The sequence below is a fragment of the Drosophila innubila genome (assembly GCF_004354385.1).
Source record: "Drosophila innubila isolate TH190305 chromosome 2L unlocalized genomic scaffold, UK_Dinn_1.0 4_B_2L, whole genome shotgun sequence".
NCBI classification, from domain to species: Eukaryota; Metazoa; Arthropoda; class Insecta; order Diptera; family Drosophilidae; genus Drosophila; species Drosophila innubila.
The window spans coordinates 21124730-21152663 of NW_022995372.1; the positions used below are offsets into that span (position 1 = coordinate 21124730).

Here is a 27934-nt window from a genome sequence, read left to right on the forward strand (position 1 = left end):
GTCAAAATTGAAACAACCAAATTTTTTTCCATTTTTGTTTAAAAATAAAATTTTGTTGATAAAACTCTTAGTTGTATCTGAGATCAAGTTAGTAGTTGTTTATTTTGCCGATTGATACACAGCTCGATCGTTTCTTTGACTTTTACATTTTGAGTTTAAGCTGGATTCACAGTTAGCATTTACATCACTAGTTATATTCTTGTTAATTCATCTTCATTAATTCCATAAACGATAGTTGAACCATTATTCACATTTCTAGTTTTCATTTATTAAAAGCTCTTCAATATTTTATAAATAATTTACTATTGTAGATTATTTAACAGATACCTATAACAAATTTTTATTTTGCGCACATTCTAATTTGGATTCTATTTAATATTACATAAAATTTTACTTAGTTTTCGAACACATTGAACACGCTTTGAGCCTTAAAAATAGACCTAATGAAAATTTGATTGAATAACCGGCATCAGGCATGACAAGTTACTTCTGCGTGTCAACAATAAATATATGATCCGTTATGTTCAGTCTTTTGTACAACAAGATGAACAATCCGTGATTCTATAAGTAGAAATGAAAATTTAAAACAATAAACAGTAAGTAATATTGCATTTCTCACCAACAACAATTTTCCTTATGCCAATAAATTGTTTTAATAAAATTCTTTCGTATTTACTGTGGTTACTTGAATATGAGTGGAACGTTCTCTTATGTAGTTATATTTGAATCTTCACTCTGTTCACCTTCTGGCTTCTTGATTGGGTTCTCATCAGGGCTAACGTTCAAGTCCTATATTTTAGAAGTTCAATTAGTAAAATGATGTAGAAAATGATTTGGGTAAGAAACATGAATGGGAGGCAGAACCGATCAAACAGAACAGAACAAAACTGGTTTCAAAATACATGTAAATTTCTCAAATTTTACCTTACACACATAGTCCGTTTATACGAAGTTCCTTATTGGTAATTTAAATTTTTCAAATGTAAAATCTGCTTATTATATGGATGTTGCTATTTTGTAAGTCAAAATGCTGTGTATACAAATATAAATACATATTTTCAATAATTTCTTACGCAGATTTAATCATTTAAAAAATTGTTAATCAATAATAGCGATTTGTTCACATTACTAAGTATCATAAAAATAAATTCCATTAATGTTATTGAGATCAATTACAATATGAAAACTTTCAAATGTGTTTCTGGTACATATTATAATTATAAGATTCCAAAGCATAAAGCCCAAGAAAATCAAGCTAAAACTCGTGTTTTGTGAAACTAAAGGGAGTTCTGAATAACATGTATCCCAACTATTGGTTTACAAATGTTACCGAGAGAATAAACAAATAAGGTCGCCACAGAAGTTCGATTTCTGGGGCACTCCTGAATATGTAGATTTTAGAAACACAAATGACTTAGTCTTTCTTTGAATTAAATGAAAATGGAAATATGCTCGATATGTGTGAACTCACGCTTATACTGACTGTAATTTATAAACGCATTATATATGTACTTGTACATATGTTGGCAAATAGGCTAATTCGTACATATGTAGATATCGTACAATCGCTATAAACATTATAATTATGTAAGTATCTACATCAGAAACATGGTACTGCAATGTTCAATTCTTGATTATACAATATAATAATGTAACTATACGTCAGCACAAGATTGTAAGATACATAAGTTTGTTTCAAATTTAGCTTTATGTTCAACATTATTCAACACTAACAGCCAAGTCCATTATATTCTTAACCTTTTAGTTACTTAATTTATAGAACAAAACGTAAATCTAGTCTTTGGAACCGGACTATGAGTTAAATGTTATCTATACGGCAAATTGAATGATCTAAATACTCTATTTTCTCTATTTTATTCGAATCCCTGTTCATAACCAAAAGGTAGACTAAATGTCAGTTATTAGTTATCTACTTTTATTTATTTGATAAATTACGATTATTTAAGCTTATACCGATCTAAAACGGGTATAATAACATGATAAAATGGTCGTTCTTTATTATTCATTATTATTATCATATGTGTCGAAAGAAGTTCAATACTACATTACATTGAAAAAAAAATATATATTACATCACAATTTTGTAAACACGATAAACTAAATGGTTTTATTCGTGTATCTACTAGTATTTAAAAATTTGAAATAAAACAGTTGTTCAGTTGATTGAGATCGAACGATTTCTTAATATGAAGAACAATTTTCGGGATAATTTCTAATAAAGGATCAACAAGTTATCTACGATTGACCCTCAACAACTAAATCACAGGTTCGCTTATTTTAAGAACAATTACTCATGAAGTTGTACGCATCGTAACTTGGAATAACGGGATATATGTAATACATACTTATAAAAAGAATCAACACTGAACTGAACCCTACAGCAGTACATTTTGATATTGGCTCACTTTATCTAATTATAATATATAAAAAATAAATACATATGTAAATTAATAATACTTATGGATTTAGTACATTTTAATACTGACTTTTATCACTAAATGTATATATGTATATTTATGTATGTATGTACATTAGAGTATATACACGTGCGTGCATTTAAAAGTAAACAAATTTATATTTAACTACTGAATGACCAATACAAATACGATAGCAGCGGTTATCACTTTAATATCCATCTCATTAATTTGATGAAGTAGTCCTGCAATTTTACAATTACAAAACGAATTGTTGTAAATTTATTAAAATTACTTGATTTGTTTAATAAAATAAGGCATCATACAATAATAGGATCTACAGAAGGTATTCGTTTTAGATTTAAGTAAATAATATTTTAATTATTTCTGAGGAAAATTATAAACTTTCAGATTCAAAGTAATATTGGCATAGATAAATCAGTTTTACTCTTCGAATAGTATTTAATTTCTAGACAATTACAATAAGAATTATGTGAACTGAAAATTTCAAGCGAAATTATAAAAGATTGTAATTAAACTAATTTTTTTAATTTGATATATGTACTATATTTTATATGAAGAGATCTGATATTGATGATATATGCGATTGTCTTTTGTGTTTATAAAAAACTAAACTTAATATAATTGATAAATACCCGGAGTCTTTGAACAAACACATCTAGGAACTAAAATGTACATGTGTAAATATTATAAATAAGATTATATGTCTTATCTCGATTGCGACCATGGCAAAGTGTAAGTCGTATACCGTTCCAAACTTCTCTTACTTCTTTCTTTAAAATTTTGATTTATTTGTTTCCAAAATAAGAATTAAAATACTTACTTACTAACTTGTTAATTTATATGTTTCAATATAGTTTACTGCCCCTAACGCTACTTATAAACATAAATAACATAACAGTAGTAATAATTAACTACACTTTAAGTGTATTGTTTTATATAAGTTTAAGTGATAAATTACTTTAAAACGTTCGCCAATCAAATACTTAATCAACAATTTCGATTTTGTATATAAAACGTTAGCAACTGTATTACATTCTTACTTTAATTAAGTATAAATATAATATACTTTGACCTATACACAAAACTAACGACTAACAATAGTGCTATAGTCGAGCGTGCTCGACCAGGTGATACCCTGTACCTTGAACGAATATTGTTTCACTTGTTCAGTTCACTTGCAGTGATTCACATTAATTGTTTTATTTTAAAAAATGTATAGGTACAGTGTATAAAATTATTATATATATTTAAGTTTGATTCTTTAATAAAGACAAGTCTATTCATTTTTAATGCTGCTTTGCAACGAACTATTTAGTGTATAATCATCTTCTGTATTAAACAAACAAACCATTTTTTGTTACTTAAGCACAATATACGTGTAGAATTAACGTTGGATTAATTTTAGTTATATTCTCTACATACATTAAGTTCAATAGTATAAAAAAAAAACACAGACATAATTATTATGCTACCTAAAAGTATACTCATATGTAGATTTGAAAACTGTTTCATTTCGAGCCTACGAAGTTTATCTATGGGGTCAACAGATAGAACTTACGACAATAAAGAGCACGACAGCGCCAATAAAATGATTGTATAGCTCGCCAACAGCCCTCAAAATTTTATAATAGAGTTAAGAACGTATATTATATATAATTAAACAAATTGTTTTGTAATTGAACAACAATATCGATGGTCGTGTTTATGGTCAAGATATTTAGTTACCCCAGCTGGTAAGATATTGGATTTCATTTGTGTCTGGTTATTGAATGTCGGGTGTTAAATGAGTTGTGGGATAGATAGATAGCAGCATTTGCATTGAAGCTTACCTTTTTGGCAGGTGGCACTGGAACTTGCAAATGATATTTGGATTGACAATAATCGCGGAGCAGGGCAATGCCTTCCGTACGATTATTGGCATAACGTGACTCCCATGCGTCTAACAGACGATTATAATAACGAGGAGTGTCATTATATTTTAGATATTTGTGCGTCTGATCCGTGGGAAAGATGCGCTCAAGTGGTGCACAGCGTGCCAGCTCGTCCTCGGCTACAATAAGGCAGCGCACATCATCAGGTGTTAGCTTTTGTAGTATTGCATTGATGTACTGAAAAGAAATATAGATTTGATGCAAATTCCGAATGCGCTTGTTCAAACTAGCAAACACAAAGACTAAAAAAACTGGGAACACAATTTAGAAAAACCAAAATTAGTTTAAAAAAAATTGGAATCAAGATCTGGTAAGTTCAAATAAGAAATTCGTTCATTCTTAATTTGGGTTTCCTAACATATAGTGTTTCCTAGATTTGTCAGATACTATTTCAAGCATTTACCTCTTCACGATTTTCCATGGTTTTGCGTGTAAAATTATTATGCTTGTTTTTTTCTTCCCGTGACAAATAGTTGATATAGAGACGCTTATCGTAGCACATTTGTGTGCCAGGTGGAAATGAAAATTCGGCAGCAAGCTCCTTTTGTTTTTCCTGAGTGAGTTTTGGTGGTATCTACAATTAAAAAGAATCTTTTTATGTTCAAGTTTAGGCAAGCTTTAAAGTGCTTACATTATACAGGGCTGTGTTGAGCACGCCTTGAACCAATGGTGCTTTAACGTGTGCATCAAGCGGCAGTTCCGAGTGCAAGCTAGGCGATATATTGACCTCCAATAGCCAAGGTACCAGATCCGAGTCCAATATCACATCAAATCCAAATAGCTCAAAGCAACTATATTTTGATTCAACGTTCGCTCGTATCATGCTATTTATACCATTTTCACCAGCCAAAATTGTGCGTAAAACTAGACTTCTTAGGGCCTCCCAGAGACCATCGGTGCGAACACCGCGATTTGCCAAATATGTCCATAGAGACTTGATGGTCCACTTGTGGCCATGGCAGGCGTTAACGTCCTCATTCTTCGAGTAGTTGGATGAAAACTTATTGATGCTATAGTTTGTTAAATGCATGCAGCGATCATTTAAAGTATCTATCTTGGCGCTGTATTTAACTGCAAATTGTTATTTAAATTAGATGCAATGCATACATTTTAGATGATATTAAGTTTAAGTAACTTACCTGAAGCGAATCTTGCTAAACCATTGTGGTACATGAACACTCTCAGCGGATTGACAGATGTTACAAGTACATACAAACGCAGATCGAATTTGCTTCCGTTAATCAGCAGCGGCCTTTCGATATATCTATTCAATAATACAACAAATTAATTATTGCTAATTACACATTCATCTACCTTTTCTTTGCTTCTTACTTCTGTACAATCAAGGGTCTTCTTTTGGGTATTTGACCCCAACGATTTACCACACGTATTCCAGCACCACGTGCACTTGCTGGCGGCTTTATAATCCACTTGGTATTACGTTGAGCATATTTTGGCCAACGTTTTCTTAATGCACACAGATCATTTGGTATGACATAGGTGCGCGGCATAAATCCAAACTCCCTGTTGCTGTGCTTCTTCATTTGTCGTTGCAGATTCTTCCAGCAGGAATCCTTGCGGCCAATGCGAAAAGATCCCGGCAAATGATTTATTTTTTGATACGAACGAATTGTTTTAAAACAAGGCGACTTTAAATGCTTGCCCCAAACGCCCATCCAATCATTGGTTTCTATAAAGAATTGGAATATAAATATGATTTTATTTAATTTAACAAAATGAAAAAAATTATTTTAAATGGTTTTCATTTAAAAATTAAATCCATAAAAATAATTGTCTTTTATGTCCTTCAATTATACTTATATATTTATAAGAAAATGAAGATTATATTATTTTTTAGCAATGTAATAAAATTTTAGTATAGTTATTTTTCTATTTTTAATTTAAAGTCATAAAACATTAATGACCCTGACTATTCCAATTCATTTTACTTACTTTTGAGCATACGCATTCCGCTGTTGGCCAAGATAAGACGTACTACCTTTGGCATAATGCTGGTCACACGCCATTTGAGCACTCTATGCAGTTCTGGCGGCACTTCGGGCCCTTTTTGGGTGTTCGATGAGAAGATAGATAGGGCGGTACATAAGGAAACAGACTTGGCACCAGTACTGAATCTGGATTACGTAAATCCTCATCGGACGTCTGAGATAAAAGTAATATGGTTGAGTTTTTCGGTGATGACGATAAACGATCTCCTAGATGGGCCATTTTGTAAGCGTGTGCCCGATAACCATCCTCAGTATCGGAACTGACGCTAACCGTATCGCTCTCATCAAAATTTGATACTATAAATTAAAATAAAATGCAATTAATTTGTATGTTTTAATCAATACTGCAATTTATATTGACTAAAAAGAATTATACAATTTTTTGGAATTAATTCTCAAATTTTTCTAGAATTTTAAGAAAAGAATTTTAACCAATGAGACTATGAGTTTTGTATTAATATTTCACCGTTTCGAAATCAAATTAAAATTATATTATAGAAAGTAATTTTAAAGCCGATCCTTAGCTAAATAATACTTACTGTTGTCTAAATCGTCATCGTTATCAAAGTCAACCTCACGGCAATCGTTGTCTTTAACATCGGGATCCTCTAGAATATATTTATGTATCGCCTGATCGCCAGCACTTTGAGCATGATTTTGACCATTACCTTTGGGATGTTGGGATTTTACGATTTGGCTGCGTGAATTACTCGACTGATGCTTACGTGCCAATCGAGGACTTTGACTATTGTACAACAAAACTCTATGCACAGTGGGCAGTATTTTCTTTACAGTCGTTGTTTGTCCACCTCGAATTCTTTTGGGTGTCAATGGTAACCGAGGCGCATTATGAGTATCGGTGGCTTTTTGCGTCTTCTTCTGTATATGAACATTATTATTAACTGTCACGGACTCTCCAGTTGTATTCAGTTCATTAATTTCGCTATGTTGGACGAAGCGACGATGGGATTGTATACTTGGATCGAATTGTTCATCATTAACTTCATTTGTATCGTAGACATCGTTAATTATAATATAGTCATCTTTCGCCCCCTTTGATATTAATTTCTCTGGGCATTCATCATCCGGTGAGTCATTCCAATCGCTATCATTATAACCAAAGGGCATCTCATTATTCTCTTTCAATATATAACTATCATATTCTACATTTTGGTTATTATCATTGGGTATAGTTCTCCGGTTGGTGTTAGACGAGCGTTTACTCGGCGTTTCTTGAAATAAGCTCATTTGAGGTTTGTAATTGCACACCGCGATGGAGGTGTGCTTCGGCAATTGCTCTTTTCCACGATTGTAAAAATACGAAAAATAATGCTCGTAATGCTGATCTGTTGAATGGAAACGGGAGGGGCGTTCCGGGCTACAAAAACACAAAGAAATACACAAAAATATGTTAGGGTATCACAACAATCACATAAAAAGCATTCAAATGTTAACTTGCAATTGTTTTTATTTCAGCTTGTGGGTAACTAATTAATGTAGTTACAGTAAGTCAAGTAATGGCTTCACAAACAACAGAAAATCATTTATTTTTTACTTAATGGATGTTATAATTCAGATTTTTTAAGATCCATAAGCAATAATAATAAACCAAGAAAAAAAATTTCTATAATAATAGAATACATATGTAAACTATTTCTTGCTTTTCAAAACAATTACTTGAGATATTGTATAATTATTTGTATGTTTGTATGTATGTAGAGTATTTTGGGTAAAAATAAGTCTAAAACTAATTAATTTTTTAAGCAAGCTGGAGTTTAGCATCGAGGGGAGTTTTTATCAATTACATTACAGAACTCCATGAGGTCTCCACAGCAAGAGGTCTGCGATTATGCGAATACATCGATCCTCCATCCAAAAATTCGGATGTACTTTGAGCTCTGATCTGTCGCTTTAGCTGATCTTTTTCTAAGGAGACCGGGGAATACTTGGTCATCTCCTGTGTGGCAGGTGCACTGTTACTGTGTGCATATTGACGCACCTTGTGGTGTGGACCATTGTAATATTCCGATTGTTGTTGTTGTTGTCGCAACTGTTGATACACATGATGGTTGTTGTTAGCCCCCGATGTTGCACCCGACACCTTACGCGGCGCATACGATTTGACATATGCATCAGAGTAGTGCAGTGACTCTGATGTAGGTACTGTATAGTTCGATCTACATATTTGTCTAGCTGTCACATTATTTTTCGATGGACTTGGATTGGATGAACGACTCGGACTTTTGAGCTTCCACGTCGCTCCAATAAGGTTGACATTCTTCTTATAATAATTTAATGCATTATCAACATTGCAGAATGGAATGTGTTGATCATTGTGGCTGTTACTATTGTTGTTATTATTTGTTAAGCTTTTTGTTGTCTGACTATTGTGACGCATTTCGGGATCTTTTCCGTACACTTCAGTATACATAAACATATTATTAATATTATTATTATTATTATGTTTAGGTAGTTCCGCACATGCAACATGTGATGTTGCACCTGGTGGATAAAGAAAGATAAGATTACATAATATAAATACCCAATTCTGTTAGGGATTTGAAATCGAATCCACTTGCTAACCCAATTTAAAAACAGATAAAATGAATTCGAATTTATATATGTACAAAATAATACTAACAAATTTGCTTTGTGAATTGACAAATAAAGAAAATGAATTTTTTAATACTAATTGAAAACAATACAATTAAGTATAATAAACACATAGTTAAATTTATAATTTAATACTAATTTTTTAATAAATTTAACTAAGTTTTAACAGATATATACTCTAACTCTGAATTTCTGAATAATCTGAATTTATTTAAATAATAATAATTAAATATCCTAACAATTCTGCTTTGTATAATTGACAGGAAAAGCCAAGGTCGTTTTTGAGCTTGGGTTCATAACATATATCATAAGTTTTTTATACCAATTGAAATTAACATAAATAAATACGTAAATTTAATCAGTAATAAAAATATAGACACAAATAAAAAAGATTCTGCGAAATAAAGTTGTGTTTATTATTTTTAAAATAAAACTTACCGCGCGTTCGGTTTCGGTGACCTTCACGTTTAAGGGCTTGTGCTAGTTTCGCAAGTAGGGTATCAGCTGTGTATGTACGTGTGTGTGAGTGTGTGTGCGTGGGGTGGTAGTTAAATGTAGGTCATCAACATGATATCCTTAGCCAAGTTGTAAAAAAGAGCTCCACTGCCCACTTTCTTTGGCTAAACACAATGAAAATTTCAATTGAAAACAATACAGTATGAATAAGATTTGAATTAAATACTTTGGCATTAAACTATGCAAAGCTTTTATATCAAGAAAATCCAATAAATGCAATCAAAACTGAGCTGTACGCAGATTTTACAATAACTTTGAACCGCTATTACTTTTTACTTTAAATGTACATATGTAAAATTATTTCCGTACGTGTGTTTTTTTTAAATACGAAATATATATTGTTTAAAATTTTGATGTAAATATCAGAGTATACACTTGTGTGTTTGTGTTTGTACACACATTTGCTTAACTAAACACAAAACACATGGCAGTCGCGTTTCCCGTTGGAAATTCCTCGGCGGCGTCTTATAAATTTTGGGGCTGCCACCTTTCCTAGAAATAAATTTCCGATCTGGCAGGTATTACCATTTTAGGTAAATTGTTTAAAAAAAGGTAAATAAAACTTAATTTTTCTTTTTTTTTTTTAAGTTCTTGCAAATTTTTTTTAACATTGTTTTATCTAATTGCAAGTCTTAAATTTTCATCAAAAATTAATGTATTGCAAAGTTATTGCATTTTGCAATTTTCATTATTATCTAAAATTTAAATTCAGCAATTAACAGACAGCACAGCTGCTAAAACACTGTAAATTTACGCTCCTTGTGGCATTTGTTGCTTCTGTTAAAGCAGCCAAAATAAAAAATACCAAAATTAACATTTTCTGTTATGCTAGTAACATTTTATGTACATTTTACGGGCAAACTTCCGTTTTACGATTTTAAAATTTTTTTAATGCAATAATGTGCGGTATTAACTAATCTGTCGACTAACAAACATTATGAAAGACACAAATGATAAAAGGACTCAAACTAAAAATAAACAAATGTAAGCTGCTCATTAAAAGCCGACTTTATAAATTGTTCACAAGAGTCAATTCACGTTAACAGTAAAAGTACAAAAAAAAAAGCGCACTGTTAATTAACACAATCCAATTAACTGAGTCGTAATTTTTATCATCCATCAAAACACCTTTTTTTCTCCTTTATAAGAGTGTCACCTAAAATTATTTATATTGTGGCATTTTTATGTTAATTTATAACAATAAATTACATTTTAAATCACCGCACACACATTTGTTATCACAAAACAACGCAAAACCCTACGCCTCAGCACGTGTAGTTCAGATGGACACTAGTTGAACTGAACCAGTGCAGTGCAATTGACTATGGAGTTGCCGTATTGAGCTAGCAGTGCTTTCAAATTAACCTTTTAAGAGCCATTGTAAAGAAAATGCAATTTAAATTCAAAACAAACAATGGTTTAATCACCAATCGAGAGACAAGTTGCAAATTCAATGCTTAATAACTAAAAATGTGCAAACATTTTAAAAATTCTAGCTTCCAAACTTTGAAAATTTCCCAAAAGGATCCTTTTGGAAAATGAAAAGTCAAGAGTTAAAAAGAAGAAAGTTATATTGTAAATAATAATTATTAATTCTACAACATAAATATGACTGATTTGAGTAAGATCGAAATACTATAATACTTTGTAAACCATGATATTAGAATATATTGTTTTTTAATTTCCCGAAAAATGCGATTTAATGAACTCTTTTCTATTACGTTGTTCTTCTAAACCGTGAGCAGATGGTAGAAAGATTGGTTTATAGAAGGAGGCATTGCTCTCAGCATCTGAAAGTGTAAATTTAACTATTAATTAATAGCCTTAGATGTGATTCACTGGAATTACTGGGACTTACCCACGCTAGGATCATTCCAATCCATGGCCATATTGTGAAGCAGCGCCAATGCGGTAATTGTCTGTTTTGCAGATCCGAATGTACCTAAAAGTTCACTGCCAAGAATTCCAAATCGACGAAACCAGATGTTAAGACATTTTACAGCCGGTGCAAAGGTTACGGCATGAGCTTGATTATAGAGTTCCTCGGATTTGTTTCGGGGGTATTGGACTGGAGTAAATAGGCTGGATGAGCAAGAAAGAGAATCATTTCCGAGAAGAATGCGTCCACGAAATTCGTTTTGTTCAAAGCGTTCCTTAATTCTTGATAATGAGAAAAGCTCCGGGGCAGTATTTAGATCTAGTTCGTCTGAAAGACGTATGTCCAAATCTCTTATTTTATGCTCTGCATCAGAAACCAATTGAAGGTGCACAAGCTCTTCCGTTGCCATTGGCGACTGTGTTCCACTGTGGCAGCTTTTGTTAGCTTGCCCACGCGAAGCTTCAAGTTGCAATCGCACAGTGGTTTGCACCAGGGCACCAATTACTTGGGGCATATTTGATAGCGATTGAAATGAGCGCATCATTCGTTCCTTTTCCGAAAGTGTTGCTGGCATTCGAATGTACCGCGATGCTTTCGATGACAGCACGGATGCGACACGACGTGTTATCTTAGCCATTGTGTGCAAGCTAACGCCATGTGCCATGGCCGTCAGTTGGGGATGCTGAAAATAAAAGGGGGGAATTCAAAATGAAAGTGTGTATTCATCAAGCATAGATGGGAGGGAGGAAGGGCTATATAAACTACCTCAGTGCCACCGAAAAACCGTATTGCCGATAATATTTGCAGGTCTATGGGCACCTGATTCCTTTTCATTGACTGATAATAGTCAACTTCAATGTCATCTCGCACAATTTCAATTATTCGACGCATATTTTCTTTAGTGTAGCGGTATTTTTTACGAAATTCTATTTCATTCATTTGCTCCATTGGATGAAATCTCGCCCGTCTTCGTTTCACTTTGTTGATCGTGCCCCTATTTTGTCGGCTGCAGCTATCATTTATGTGCTGCAGTTGACGTAATTCATTTACATATTTAACATCACTTAAAAAGCGTTTAAACACATTTATATCCTTCATAATTAATATGTTATGATTTCTTAGTATTTACTAAATATGTCAAATGTAAGAGTAGTGCTGCCAACTTGCTTTAATAGTCATGTCGCACCAAAAAACGGGCTGGCAAGCTTTACTCGCGGATTTAAGCTTATTTTCATATTTTGATATCCAGAAAGGGTCAAATTTAGCAATTTCTTTAATTTAAAAACAAGAATTTTGAAAATTTGTGTAAAATTTTAGTAATAGCTTAGTCGAGCTTTTAGACTGAATGAAATTATATTAAATTATACAAAAATTCACCTTTATTTTAGTCAATTTCGAATTACAAATTTTCATTACATTGCTAATTTATTAATTTATTATTGCTAATTAACTAAAAAAAAAAATGTTATCGAACGTCGTGTAAATTTTTGGATCAACTTTGTCACAATTTTAAACCTTTTGGCAACCTTGAATGCCTAAAAAAACATACTGATAGTTTGAACGTCTGGCAACCTTTCAATTCAAGCTTCACATCTCCTTAAAATTTAAAACTTACCATTACGTTCGCGCTTTTAGCGGTGAAAGGTTATCATTTTCTCTTAGTGTGTGCTTTATGTTAGTTTCTAACTGATCAAAAAAGAAAAGATGGGTGACCAAGAAAGAGGACGTCGTCGACCGTTGGACGCATCTGACGACGGCTTGCAAGAGCCGGTAAGCTCGAGTTAATCTAAAAAATGGGTTTAAATATAAGGACTGCTTTATACTGAAATATTTAAAATGAAATTTAAAAAACAAATGTGTTTTTGTTTTGAATATTTTTGGATAAAACATAATATTTAATGTATGTTGTATACGACGTACATATGTATGCATCTGATTAAGACACACATACCAACATTTTCAAATGGTTCAATTCATTCATACAAACATAATGTATAATTGCTTGCTTACAAAGTTGTGATATTTGATCGCGTCATTTGAACCTAAGAACTGCGTTATCAGCACTAGAATTATGTGGACCACTTGAGTTTAATTTGCTTATACAGCAATTCAAAACGGGTGCTTTAGAACGAATTGAAATGTACATACATGTACAGCTCTCAGCTTATTTGACCCACACTCAATTCTGCTTAAATACATTTACATACACATATTTTAAGGGGAAAGAGGTACAAATAAAACTTAAACGCAGATATGTTTATTATATTTAAATTTAATTTATATTTGTTTTAAATATATCTGAATGAAACATAAATAAAACAGTTAGAAATGTAATGGTTCTAATAAGCTATGAGCCACTGTACATACATACATATTTATTCATACTTATGAAAATGTATGTAAAGCTAATACATACATACATATAAATTTATATTTATTGTTATTTGTGGATCTATTGCGCTTCTTCGATTAATTACTGTTTGTGAACGAAATGTACATGGAAAAGAGAACAGAAAAGCGTACATGCATACACTCAGCACAACAATTATTCGTACAGTTGACTTGTAAAAAATATTAAGTGTGTTTTAAAATTTAAATGTAGTATTAAATATAGAACTCATTGGACCCAATTAAATATAAGCTAATTTTTGAATCTTAATTACAATAACGTTATACATACATTAAATAGATAGTTATATTGTACTTGTTTAGTGCAGGGTATACAATTAGAGTTCTGCGAATCAAGCTTAAAGCGTTCGAGAAAAATGAATGCGAACGAGGAATTAAAAGCAAATGTCAAAATAAACAAGACGAAGAAAAATTATCGATCGCCATTTTTTTTGGATTTGTATGGAGAAAAAGAGCTTACAGTTGCATGTACATATTTCCATACATATGTATGTATGTATGTACATATATCTGTGTGTATTGCGCAATATGTACATACATACATATGCTCACAAACGTTACTTGTAGAAGAAAAGTGTTTCTTTTATATGAATTTTTCGGTGTTTGATAAACCGCTTTTAAAATTGATCGATGCTGCGTTCTGTTAAACTTAAAAGTCAATTAATCAACTGCACAGATTTTCTGCTATCTTTGATACTACGCTAGTACCAAAACTGTAAACATGTTTAATTAGCTCTTTTTTAATGTTACATGCTAGCGAATTTTTTATATTATTATTATTTTATATTCGTGATTATAAGATATTTAAAAAAATACTTACTTTATTTATATTTGAAAAACAGCGACCAAAGATTTTTCGAGAACATGTTGGTAGTCATGTGCCCTCCGCTTCTGGACCTGGCTCTGTGGATACTGGCCCTTCAACTTCTCGTGCTGCTGCGGTTTCAGGTGCTCCATCATCAGGTCGTGGCGGAGGAGGAGGCGGAGGTGAAGGCAATGGAAATAGGAATGATCGGAAACGCATTAATCGCTTTGAAATTGTGCACACGAGACCAGAGGATGTGGTATCGAAAGTCGGCAAGGATGGTGAACCAATCAGGTTGATAACAAACTTCTTTCGGGTGAAAACGACACCAAAGTGGCGTATTGCACACTATCATGTCGATTTCTCGCCAGATATTGAGATGACTCGGGTGCGCTGTGGCATACTGTCCAATCATGCCCCAATTTTGGGTACAGGGTATCTATTCGATGGCAAACAATTGTTTACGACAAGAAAGTTTGAACAGGATGTCACAGTTCTGCAGAGCAGATCAAGGCAAGATGTTGATTATACAATTACAATCAAGTTTGTTGGATTTATATCACCTGCGGAGCAGCGGTTTATGCAGGTATTGAATCTCCTACTGCGTCGCTCCATGAAGGGACTCCATCTGGAGCAGGTCGGACGTAATCTATTTGATCCGCAAGCACGGGTAATGTCAATGCGATTTTCTCTTTGTTTGATTAACCAATACTCATATTTAGGTATCGATGCGTGAGTGGTCCTTGGAATTGTGGCCCGGCTACGAGACGTCAATTCGTCAGCATGAGAGGGATATTTTGTTGGGCACTGAAATCGCTCATAAGGTCATGCGCACCGAAACCGTGTACGACATTCTGGTGCGCTGTTCTCAGAATCCTGCACGGCATCAGGATGAGTTCCGTATGAATGTCCTGGGTTTGATTGTGCTTACGGATTACAACAACAAGACATATCGTATCAATGATGTGGACTTTGCCAAAACGCCGCTTGCCACCTTTAGTTGCAAGGGAAGAGACGTTAGCTTCGTTGAATACTATTTAACGGTAAGTTTACACTTAACAGATTTTTTGGCAACAGTAACAACTCACAAATTGTATAAACTTTCTTTAAGAAATACAACATACGCATTCGCGACGTTAAGCAACCTTTGCTAGTGTCCAAAAACCGAGACAAGGCCCAAAATACCAATGCCAATGAGATGGTTATTCTTATTCCCGAGCTGTGCCGAGTAACTGGACTCACCGACAGCATGCGGGCCAACTTTCAGTAAGTTTCTTGCATATTTTTAACTTTTGATACTGTCTGACTGATCAATTTGCAGCTCAAACGATAAGACTTATGATTGTTAATGTCTCTTATATCCCTATTAACTTTTAAACTACTTTGTCATATAGTAACACCAAATTAAAGTTTTATATTAAATCGTAAAGATGTAGATTAGAATTAGAGACATCTTCGGGCCCGAAAATTGTAAACGGGCCTTTTTTCGTTCGGGCACGGGCAGCAAAAATCCCGAAGCCCGGTAGGCCCGATAGTCAGGACTTCACAGTTTCATTTCATATGGATTGATAGAATTTTTTCTGTAATAATTCGCTGTTAATATCATTTTCGCATTTCTTTAATCGATTTGCATCGATATTTTAATTAAGCATAATTTTTTTTACCAAGCAAATGCGTAAATAAGAGAAAAAAAATATGAATCGCTAAAATTAGCATAGAAAAATGTCAGGTTTTTACATAGCAAGTAAATTTCAAGTTTCCGGTCGATTTTGGGAAAAAAAACGTTTCAATTTTGTTTGTATTATATAATAATTTCGGGCCAGGCCCGGGCTTTTTGAAAATATCACACGGCCAGACCGAGCGGGCCCTTAAAAAGAAGGCCCGCGCCCGTTTCTAATTAAAATTTCACCTGTATTTCTTTGTACATTTTTCAAGGCTTAAACGTGCGATGTCGAGTTACACTCAATTGAATCCAGCAAGACGCATCGAACGCTTGCGCACGTTTAATCGACGCTTGCAGACAACAGCGGAAAGTGTTAAAGTACTTACTGATTGGAATATGCAGCTGGATGAGAATCTAGTTGAGTTGCAGGGACGCAAAATTGCTCCCCAAAAAATTGTATTTAACCCTGGTTCTCGGTAAGTAATAACTCGATTAATTGCAACTATAATTACATTTTATTGGCAATTCGTATAGCATTTCTGCCGGGCTTAACGCAGATTGGACACAATCTTTTCGAAACCAACCCTTGTTTACAACGCCTAGCAATGGTCTCGATCGCTGGGCGGTTATTTGTCCGCAAAGCCACGTGCGATTTTTTCAAAATCTGCTACGAAATCTCAATACCGTCGCAAGAGGAATGGGTTTTCAAATCCATGGCCCCCGAGAGTAAGTGCACAATGTATAAAGCCTTATCGATACCAATCAGTAATAATTGTTCAAATATAAATCCCTATCCAAAAATAATATTATTGTTAAGATCTTTCCATTTATGCTTAATTTCATTTATTACATAACTCTTATTTGCGAACTCTGTTCTATACAATTTTCAGATATTTAATTCGAGATGATCGGACAGGCAGCTATATTCAAGCCCTCGATGACTCTGCACGCATTGATCCAAAACTCATTCTCTGTGTTTTTCATAACAATAAGAACACAGAAAGGTTCGTTAAATTTTATTAGCTACGGAAATAAATTCTATTTAAAAGTATTCTCTTAGGTATTCGTCGATCAAGAAGCGAGGATGTGTGGATAAAGCGATTCCAACACAGGTGGTAGTAGCAAATCCCAAAATTAACATGAGTGTTGCCACCAAGATTGCCATACAGATAAATTGCAAATTGGGCTACACACCCTGGATGATTGAATTGCCATTGTCCGGTCTAATGACAATTGGTTTCGATATAGCCAAGTGTACTCGCGATCGTTCCAAAGCATATGGAGCATTGATAGCTACAATGGATATAAATAAGAATGCGACATTCTATAGCACCGTGGCTGAATGCAGCGCCTATGATGTATTGGCCAACAATTTGTGGCCAATGATGTCAAAGGCTCTCAGACAATATCACCGCGAGCACCAAAGCTTACCAGCAAAAATTGTATTTTATCGTGATGGTGTAAGTTCGGGATCGTTGAAACACTTGGTTGAATACGAGGTTAAAGATATTGTGGAAAAACTGGAGGCTGAATATAAACGTGCTGGAGCACCGGCACCACCGATGCTCGCCTACATAGTTGTCACCAAGGCAACAAATACACGTTTCTTTACCACTTCCAATCAAAATCCCCCACCTGGCACTGTCGTTGACGACGTCATAACGTTGCCCGAACGTTACGACTTTTATTTGGTTTCGCAAGCCGTGCGCCAAGGAACTGTTTCCCCGACCTGCTACAATGTTGTACATAGCAACATTCGCTTGACCCCGGACCAAATACAAAAGCTGACATTTAAAATGTGTCATTTGTATTACAACTGGTCAGGAACTACACGTGTTCCAGCCGTTTGCCAATATGCCAAGAAACTGGCAACTCTTGTTGGAACTAATTTACATGCCATACCTCAAAATGCGCTTGAAAAGAAGTTTTATTATCTTTAAAGGGTTTCAATTTCACTTCTAAGCTTAAATTTACCATCTTGAAATGCGATTTTGAAACACAATCGTTTAACATATTAATTTCCTTTTTGCATTATCTTAAGTAAGATTATGATACTCTGTGAGTATAGTTTATATTTAAGTTTTCAATTTTTGAACTTTTGAATTATCAAACAATATTTAATTTGTTTACATATTAATCAATTTAAAAGGTTAAGTTCAATACCAAAAGTTATGACTTAGGTTAAGTTGCAGTTACATTACTTTAATGTTATTCCTGACTCAATCGGTATTACAGTTCAGAGTTTCAGTTGTCAATGTTTAAGCTTTAATTTTTTGAGAATTTCAATCATTTTATAATTTACACATCCGAATGTAAAATCTTTTTTGATACTAATAAACTTAATAGGTTAAGACGAGATTGCAGTACTTAAAGTTATTCATAGTTCATCTGTACTTGAAGAACGGTTAACTTGTTCTTAGTGGATCGATTCTTACACAAAAGTTTAAACACGAAAATAAAAGCAATTGAGACGTTGATTAAATTTATATTCCGCATGGAATTCGCCATAGATTTGATCAAATTATGGCCATTCGAAAACATGTAAGTGGCAAACTTTTGGACAATTGCATGATTACAATTGCAGCAAAACTGGTACTTTTATGTTTACACATCTGTTAAATTTTTATCAAAAATTTAACCTTTTATTTTTCAACAAATCGGCGCAGGCGTCAATTACCGATATAAAGGTGAAGCCCCTAGGTGACCATTCCTTATCTATATTTCCATATAGGTAGCCAATTACACCAGTTTGCTTTTATTACAATATTATTAGCGTTGATCATCGAAAGTTAACCCAGTCTCAACTAGGGCTGCAGAGTCTCTTGACAGCGTCGGCAAAGTATTATTGACCATGTATTATTGACAATTCTTGTAGTGAGAAATCCACGTAACTGAATTTCCTATGTGATTCAAAAACTACAATTCATTTTATTTACGGGTTTTTATACCCGTTACTTAAAAATAAGTAAAAGGATATATTGTGTTCGTTGGAATCTATGTAACCGGGAGAAGGAGGCATCTCCGACCCTATAAACTATATATACTTTTCATCAGCACCAACAGTCGAGTCGGTATAGCCATGTATTTCTGTCCGTCCGTCTGTGTGAGCACCTAGATCTCGGAAACTATAACAGATAGATGTACCAAATTTGGCACACAGATTTCTATATACCCCACTCAGATCAAGTTTGACCACGTTCCCCTCCGCCCACGCAAATCGCGAAAATCCATCACACAGTTTGTAAAATAATGCGTTTTTTTGTGGTAATTAACGTTATCTATTAGTTATATATCCCACGGAATCGCATCAAGATCGGACAAGTAGAATGTTTTCCAAGGAATACAAGTAATTTCTTTAACAGTCATAGCAAATTTTGCGAATTAGCTGTATATATTGTTCTGCGAACTGCCGTCCGCAGTGATAGAACTATTACATATGTATATTGAAATAAGTAACGGGTATCCTATGGTCGGGATCTCGACTATAGCCTTTCTAACAAGCTAGGCTTAGCTTCGCACTTGCACTTCATTTACCTAGTGAGCAGATTACATGCTACGGTGTTTATTTATTATATTTACTGTTGAATTTTTATTCGTTTACATACATAATGGTTAGTGACGTCATTGCCATACACTAACTGTTCGTAACGGTAAATTTAAACATTGTAGCCAACAATATGACGCTTGCCAATGCACTCGCCAATGTAGAACCAGAAGATAACCTCAGCGGTGACCAGAGTGTTCAACCAAGCCTCCTTCACTGATAGGTTCTTGTAGGATCCGGTCTTAGCACTCTTGACTATATTACCGATGCTCTGGCGGATAGCTGGAATATCTCCAGGTGTTGGGGGAGTCAGCTCCACTTTGGCGTATTTTAAGAAAACATCCAACTGTGGTCTTGCCTGCACAAGCAGCCCTGTTAAAGTTGAGCATTACATAATTTATAAAATAAATGTTGCAAAAATTCTGAAGAATTGCAGGTGAAAAATATATCTTACTGTTGAGTAGACCGGATCCTTTTGTTGCTACGCTCGCCATTGTATTATAGTCTAAAAGAATTATATGAATCGAGTGTTACGCAGCCACTAAATTATAAAAAAAATGTGAAAACCTTACCCCTCTAAAATGCAATGAAACAGGGTCGTTCGAGTTAAAGAATGTTCATAAGTGCGATAAGTTATCGAAAAGTTGATGTCTTGGAAATGTCAACACTGGCAAACATATTTAAAAAAAAACAATGGTATTTACTGTAACAATTTTTAATTACTTTAACTAAACGTAAATAGTTATATTTATTAATATACAAGTTATACACAAGCAACGCTGGAATTCGAGCTTGAAAATTCGTCTAATCTACTCGATAACTTCAATATTAATGCAATGTGCACTAATTGGGATTCGAATTAACTGAATTTAATGAATGAACTAAAATCAGGGACTTATTTGTTCGTTCACTTTCGTGTTTACAAACAAAAGTCCAAAATTCGAAAAATCCCAACAAAAAATCGGCTTTTTTAGAAAACGGCATTGAAATGAAAAATGATCTAGATTAGCTTTCCAGGTCTGGCAACGTTCAAATAAATGGTAATTTGTTTCTGCCTGGTGGCAACGTCATAAATAAGGTGTGGAAAATCTGTTTCCACAAAAAAGGAACGCAAAAAATATATATAATTTATTTAGTGTAAAGAAAATAACTTTCACTAAAATTAAAAGGCATAATTGCAATGCTATGTACCCAAAAGAGTTAAATTGATATTGTTGTTTAAGTGTGAAAAGTGTGTGTGGTGAATGGTGAGTTGTGAGGGGGAGACGGTGACTAAATAAAATTTTGTGCTATCTAGTTTAACAACTTGGCACTGAGCAAAGGAAATTGATAATTTTGAAAGTAATATGCGACTACTGTGTACGTTTGCGTGTGTGTGTGTTTGTGCATGCGTGCGAATTTCAAATGAAATGTGTGTAAACTTCTAAATGGGGGGTAGCGTTCATTAGACATACACATACATCAAATATATGCATATGTATGTATGCATGTGGGTATGTAATCTTAAGGGGCTCTAGTTGGCAATAAAGCAACAATTATTTGGTGACAATGACGACCGACAAACGGAACTAAGAAGTATGTCGATTAATTTGCGGTCTTAATACAGTAGAATTCGGAGGGGTGAGTTATCATTTTTATGCGCTTATCACAAGTATGGCTCATATCTCGTGGGTGTGGTCCAGACCAACGGCAATGGCCAAAAGCAGATTTTTATTTTTTGCCAACGAATAGGGTGACTTGGCTTTGGCAAATCACCTTGAGCCGGTAGCGAATATAAACACAGTTGTGTGCAAGATTTTCGTTTATAATTAAAGGCTTATTGCATATTTGAATTCGAAGTGAGTTTGGTGATAACTAACATAATATTTAGGTACATAATACTCAAGTAATTTTTTTGAACAAATTAAATTTTCTTCCGAATTTATTTTAATTGCCTTTGTTCAAGCAATTGGTTGAGAATTTATTTAAACGAAATACAAATATTACAAATGTTAATTTTGCAACTTTGGCATTTTTTTTTTCTTATTTGAGTATGGTTCTAAGAACATGTTTTTGGCAAATAAGATATGCGAAATTTATATAGTTTTAAAACAATTCATTGATAAACTGTAATTGTTTAGAAACAACTAATTTAGGATTATAGATTTTATTATTTAATTATTTTCTTACATTTGCTGATAAATTACATATGTAATAAATAATGTGTATAGAGAAATAATAACTTAAGGTAAGGTAACTGAAAAAGAGAAATTTGCAATCGATTAAAATGTACATAAAGCGGTTCAGTTGAAATGTGGTTCACATAGTTGGCCAAAAGCATTGGGCGAAACGAACTTGCAAAAGTTTGAATCAATTTGGAACCGGTTTTCTTTGGCGTGAACCAAACGGGGGTCGACACCCTGTATGCATTGTGGCTTCTATATTTGATATTATAATATATTTCATTCATTTTATATTGCAGTCAATGAAAACACGTTAACCACACGAAAAGTGCTTTGTTGAAAGACTTCACGGATCTAAGAAAGAGAGCAATATGCCGTTACCTAAGCGATCTATAGAGCCGGTGCATGTGGCTCGATCTGTTTACCAGCAGGATGAGCTGCAGTCTGTGGAACTGGAGACAGTGACAAACACTACACTGACAAATATAATAAGGCAACTGTCGTCGCTGTCGAAGCACGCCGAGGATGTGTTTGGTGAATTGGCACGAGATGTGGGCAACATTGGGGATCGGGCCAATTCACTGCAAGCACGGATTGATCGGTTAGCGATTAAAGTAACACAATTGGATAGCACCGTGGAGGAAGTTCCACTGACGGATATAACGCGCAAGAAGGCATTCAAATCGGCCAAGATATTCGATCAACAGATCTTCTCACGCTCCACAATGCCCGCCCCAATGCTGGAGACGTATGCACAGTGTGACAAACCGCCGCCACTGGACAAGCTCAACGTGTATCGTGATGATGGCAAGGATGGTCTCAAATTCTACACGGATCCCAATTATTTCTTTGAGCTATGGCGACAGGAGATGATCAAGGATACGGAACGTGTCATGCATGACAAGGGCAAGAAGATGCATCGTCCGCGACAAGAAGGAACTGGCGGTGGTGCCAACAATCGTCCCAAGAAACGTGTTCGCACCCCGCACAACACACGCGAAAAGCAACGACAGATCGCTTTAGGCCACGGCGAAACTCTAATGCCCAATAATGTTATCTATCGCACGCCCAATGAGATGCTCAATGAAGAGGGCGGATATGGCAGTAAGTATAGCAATCCCAAGATAATACTTATCATAATATGTATTAGGAAATAATAAGAATGTGCTGTAAGTGTATGTGTGTAGTCACAAATTATGTCTCTTTCAAGCCAACAAAGAGTATTCTAATAGAATTTCCAACAAGAATTAAAATCGGCCTAAAGGTTCTATTTAGTAAACATTATTATTGCCCGCAGTTATTTAGAAATTAGAGCTGACTACGTGGCTGACATAATTTATAACTAATATTCAAGTTATACCACTTGTAAATGGTATATTTTGTTATTTCAATTCAGTTATAATAGAAATGGGCATTTCGAGTGCCAGTCTAATATCCATAATGTCATAAGTGAATGCATATTTTTAACAAACAATTATGTACTACCTGTATGCACAATATAGCGCAACTAGTTGAAATCCAAACTGTAATCGCCGACAGCGATTTGCAGCTGGGGACTCTGGCGCGTCGAAGACACATACAACATCAGATACTGGCAAATATCGGTGATGTTCAAGACGTAGGTACGGCATCACTCGTCCGCGCCCCAAATGAATGCGTCAATGGACGGGCGCACCTTCTTGGCTTTCCTTTTGGTTTAACAAATGAAACACAACAATATAAATATTGGAAATGTTTTATCCAAATTGTTTGTACCTAAAGAAATTCATTCAATTTCCTTGCAAATCGCTCGCTAGCTTGCCAATCGATATGATTAATTCATTTGTACATTTTCGATCCCACATAACTATAATAGTACATCATAGTTCTCAATCTGATCACTTCATAAACCCAGTGATTTTAGTTTAGGTTTATCAAATGTTGCAAATATAAATGTATTTAAAGCGCCATTGAAATAATAGTAGATAAATTAGGTAAAAATTCTTAAAGTTAGCTTAATTGGATTTATTAAAGGGGGGAATTTCATTTGATTTGTTAACTTTAAAAATCAATCGATTCATTAAGGATCTTAAGAGATCTGTTGCTATGTGTTTTGTGTTTGCTGTTTGTTGTATACCATAAAATATTGAAAGTAGCTTAACACCATTACACCGCATGATCATCTCATTTCCAGATTCTGTTAAGCCCTATAATATGCTCTCACATTTGGAGAATAACAGTAATCTTACAAAGCAAACGGCTATCGCTATTACAGGTCAGAGCATCAGTAATTGAGTCTGTAAATGTTCCTTCATCTACTTCTCTATCGTACTACAACTATCACATGTCACTCTAGTTACCCTTTACAATAATTATCTAACAAATAATATATGTATACATTATCCATGTGTACTTAATGCTGTTTCTACGAATTTTTTCTTTTATTTTATCGTGTCTTTTACATAATGATCCATACAGTCAATGTGATTATTTGCTCAGGATATTCCAAAGTACACGAACTTTTACGAAATTATATTTAAAAATTGTTTAAATTATATTCAAATTAATTGGCATACAATCGGAATTATAAAATATACATTTTTACACACGCTGTAGTTACCCCAATAGCAAAGCAACTGTTAGAATTTATATAATGTTCGCTCTGATCCTACGCAAAAGATATTTTTGTTTAGATAAGCAAATCCCCCTATTTTTCCCAACTGCCAATTTGTGGCTGTTATCACTGTCAATAGAAGATATCGCCACTCTTTGTAATTCTGTTTTTCTTAACATTTCATAAACAGGGTTCGGAATTGCACTCGGAAGTTGATAGGGTTGTAATAACAATTCAATTCTTTTGTTCCGTTTAAGTTTATTCGATATTTTTAATTTTTTTCGGAGAAGCGGACTCTATACTTATACAAATTCAAGGCGTTTTAAGATAAGATTAGTAATGCAGAATTTTTGTATTTCTTTAGCAACTGTTCGAAATTCACTATGAATTTCTTATTCTAAAGTTCAGCTTGACACATTTTTGTATACGAATATTTTATTTTATTTTTTTTGGGTATTAGCTTTATTTTTGTCATGATCAGAACAGTTAAGGATCTCGAGCCTGCAATTCCTAGCCTTGCTCATAATAATTGAATCATTTATTTTATTTAACATAACGCACTCGAAGCGATCTTAACATTTCAGAAGTAATTATATTTTTGCATTCTCAATTTCGAAATCATAAGAACTCAAAATTGTTGCTTGCCATAATTGTTAAATCTGATTTTGCATTTTTTGTGTGTGTTTTATTTTATTTTTTGTTGATCCGTTTTTGATATTTCTTTTCGATTGGAGTTTCGATTTTTGTACAGTAATAAGTTAATATTATTTAACAAGGATGATTTTATTAATGTTGCATTTGGACTTTTGTAGACATGGGAATTTACGACACAGGGCCATTGAGGCCCAATTCGATTGAGCTGCGGCGTAGTTATCAGTTAACTGAGCAGATTGATGGCACTGGATATGAACAACTGACGCCACAGGCGGCGGCTAATCAGTATGCAGCTGCATATGGAACGAACGGCATCTCGGGAACGCCACAGATGCATCTGCAGCAGCAACAGCATCAACAGCAAATGTATGATGGCTCGCTTTATCATCAGTCGCACGCGATCTATGGACAGAGTGGACAGGGTGCAATGTCACCAGAGCCGATCTATGGACCAGGCACACCATCGCGTAATAAGCCACGACCATCGCAACCGCCACCGGCACCACCTTCCAATGGCAGCGGTGGCGGCACGCCAACGGCATCGAATGCCAATACACCCACACGTGGACGCAGCATGTCGACGAGTCGGGATGCTTTGCCGCCGCCGCCACCAGTGCCGGATGCAGTGTCGCCGTTGTCGGCAATGAATGGCGCTGCCAGTGGTCATATGGCGGCCAAGCTACTGGGTCGCACCAATAGCACATCGCGAGCTGGATCTCCGCTGATGGCGCCCAGCAATAGTGCACAGAATGCGAATGATCTGGTCATGGCACAGCTGAACAACACATTCAACAGCATGACCATGACAAACAGCAATCAATTGAACTCGCTAAACGATTTGCCGCCACCGCCGCCAGTGCCCGACCAGGTATGTATATACATATATAAGGGAATAACACCGGAACCGAAACCGTAACCGAATGAAAATTCTCTGTCAAGAACCGAATACCGAAACGTTGAACCGGTACGGTTGTAGAAAAGTTGCTAGGTCAAAGAGTTGTCCAACTTCCAACTGTCATAACTTGATCAAAACTGAATAGATTTTCAATCGGAATGTCATTTTGATCATGACCTTGGCCTCTAAAATCATTCTGTATTCAATTTTTGTTCATTTAGACCAAGATTCGATTTTGATGGTAAGGGTCCAACACTTTAAATTGGATTCTGAGACCTTATATTTATTTGTAAAAAATCATGTGAAATTTAACAAAAATTTCGACACGATTATTTTTTGACGGTCGATCCATTTAATTATATCGATATTCATTTAAAATCAACAGTTCAAATCCATTTTGATTATGCATCAAAATTTTATTTTATTATTTATTTATCTAAAACTTTTCTACTAATTATTTATATTATTATTATTATTAAATTGCTTAACTCACTTGTTTTCTTTTATTTAGCACTCACCAAAAATGTCGCCACCTAATGTGGCGCCACCGCCGCCGCCACCACCACCGCCAGTGGACGATGGCATGAGCACTGCGCAAATGCCGCCGCATCCACACCAAATTATGCCCAAGACTCTGGCCAACGGCGAGCTGCATTTATCCCAAGCAAATGGTGGCTCGCACATTGCCAAGAAAATGCAGCCACCATTCCATGATCCACGCAATGATCTAATGAAAGCCATTCGAGATGGTAAGTAATGTTTACTTATTTAGAAAGTGTTTTCATTAATAACAATTCATAATTTTAGGCATAAGTTTGCGTAAAGTGGAAAAGTCCGAGCTTAAGGAAATAGAACGCAACACGGCTATGCTGGATGTGGCCTCGATCTTGGCCAGACGTGTGGCTATCGAGCTGTCGGAGTCGGAAGATTCGGACAGTGAAGACGACAGCGAGGGTTGGATTGAAACAAATGAGACCTCTGCTTGATCCCTGATGGCTTCAATCAAGCCGGATAAGATTGCAAAAAACAAGAAGAAAAAGTAATTCCAAAGATAATTGATGCAGTTTTAAATGCAAATCGGATTACTTTAAAGCGCCAAAGCTTTTTTTTATCATACTTTTTAAGAGTATACCTATATACGAGCATACCTAAATACTAAACACTAAACCTTAAATCAAATCAAAAAATATTAAACGAATTGTACATATTTACATGCATTCACATACCAAGAGTAATTATGGCTAATACATGTAATATCTAATCGCTAAAGAAATCAGACATATATATACACAAAAACTTTACGTATTTGTACTCGTATTCGTAGCAAGGCTAAGCCTAAGCCTATTGAGGGAATTAATACTCGTGTCGTGTTGATGCAACTAAGGAAAATTGCTAACTCTTGTCTTTGGTTATTACTAAATTCTTGCTTTTCCTCTGAGCTAAAGGAATGTCACAGAAGAAAGTATATAAATACATAATTATCAAGCTATTGAGATGGTATTTGGATATAATGAAATAAAAGAATATAAATCGATATTTAACAAATGCAAACTCGAATACAAAATGATTATTAAAATCTGCAACAGAAAATAAAAGGCATATGATACATATAAATATTTACGAAATGAGCAGTTAAGCTAAGAATGATTGTAAATAGATATAGAAACTATATGATATAGATAACTGAAAGAAGTCTTGAGCATTTTTAAAAACACGCTATGAAACTGCAATATATAAAGTAAATATCGTTCAACTTACAAGTATACACAACTCAATATATATATATATATATATATCTATAT

At 34.4% G+C, this 27934-nt stretch overlaps 5 protein-coding genes across 12 annotated transcripts; 2 read left to right on the forward strand and 3 right to left on the reverse strand.

Annotated features, from left to right (window-relative positions):
- Positions 1 to 311: 311 nt before the first annotated feature.
- LOC117779696 (tubulin polyglutamylase TTLL4) lies at positions 312 to 10807 on the reverse strand. The gene is given in 13 exon segments (XM_034615968.1): positions 312 to 561; positions 620 to 789; positions 4289 to 4567; positions 4794 to 4964; positions 5022 to 5461; positions 5530 to 5654; positions 5723 to 6080; positions 6344 to 6478; positions 6481 to 6696; positions 6939 to 7777; positions 8205 to 8901; positions 9451 to 9622; positions 10738 to 10807. Coding segments are annotated over 10 exon segments (3276 nt in total). The 5' UTR covers positions 8837 to 8901; positions 9451 to 9622; positions 10738 to 10807; the 3' UTR covers positions 312 to 561; positions 620 to 708.
- A 274-nt stretch (positions 10808 to 11081) lies between these two features.
- Positions 11082 to 12565, reverse strand: LOC117779697 (putative nuclease HARBI1). Of its 2 annotated transcripts, none has more exons than XM_034615969.1 (3): positions 12173 to 12565; positions 11387 to 12089; positions 11082 to 11336 (listed from the first exon to the last, which is right to left on the reverse strand). In XM_034615969.1, exons 1-3 carry the CDS (start codon positions 12503 to 12505, stop codon positions 11206 to 11208), a joined length of 1167 nt encoding a protein of 388 aa, XP_034471860.1. In that variant the 5' UTR covers positions 12506 to 12565; the 3' UTR covers positions 11082 to 11205. The 2 variants fall into 2 exon arrangements, with proteins under 2 accessions (XP_034471860.1, XP_034471861.1); XM_034615970.1 differs by having other exon boundaries at positions 11082 to 11318; positions 12173 to 12561.
- A 450-nt stretch (positions 12566 to 13015) lies between these two features.
- Positions 13016 to 18656, forward strand: LOC117781427 (protein piwi). Its single transcript, XM_034618183.1, has 8 exons — positions 13016 to 13177; positions 14659 to 15291; positions 15344 to 15664; positions 15733 to 15887; positions 16557 to 16760; positions 16819 to 17010; positions 17175 to 17288; positions 17345 to 18656. The coding sequence occupies exons 1-8, from the start codon at positions 13112 to 13114 to the stop codon at positions 18222 to 18224; spliced, it is 2565 nt and encodes an 854-aa protein (XP_034474074.1). The 5' UTR covers positions 13016 to 13111; the 3' UTR covers positions 18225 to 18656.
- A 1174-nt stretch (positions 18657 to 19830) lies between these two features.
- LOC117781542 (ATP synthase subunit g, mitochondrial) lies at positions 19831 to 20460 on the reverse strand. Of its 2 annotated transcripts, XM_034618313.1 has the most exons (3): positions 20401 to 20460; positions 20283 to 20333; positions 19831 to 20200 (listed from the first exon to the last, which is right to left on the reverse strand). In XM_034618313.1, exons 2-3 carry the CDS (start codon positions 20320 to 20322, stop codon positions 19941 to 19943), a joined length of 300 nt encoding a protein of 99 aa, XP_034474204.1. In that variant the 5' UTR covers positions 20323 to 20333; positions 20401 to 20460; the 3' UTR covers positions 19831 to 19940. The 2 variants fall into 2 exon arrangements, with proteins under 2 accessions (XP_034474204.1, XP_034474205.1); XM_034618314.1 differs by having other exon boundaries at positions 20283 to 20408.
- Positions 20461 to 20890: 430 nt separating this feature from the next.
- Positions 20891 to 27717, forward strand: LOC117782287 (wiskott-Aldrich syndrome protein family member 3). Of its 6 annotated transcripts, none has more exons than XM_034619364.1 (6): positions 20891 to 20965; positions 22290 to 23094; positions 23493 to 23612; positions 25396 to 26105; positions 26644 to 26881; positions 26940 to 27717. In XM_034619364.1, exons 2-6 carry the CDS (start codon positions 22362 to 22364, stop codon positions 27116 to 27118), a joined length of 1980 nt encoding a protein of 659 aa, XP_034475255.1. In that variant the 5' UTR covers positions 20891 to 20965; positions 22290 to 22361; the 3' UTR covers positions 27119 to 27717. The 6 variants fall into 6 exon arrangements, with proteins under 6 accessions (XP_034475255.1, XP_034475252.1, XP_034475256.1 ...); XM_034619361.1 differs by having other exon boundaries at positions 20901 to 21075; XM_034619365.1 differs by lacking the exon at positions 23493 to 23612 and adding an exon at positions 24164 to 24244 and having other exon boundaries at positions 20902 to 21075.
- The last annotated feature ends 217 nt before the right edge of the window (positions 27718 to 27934 follow it).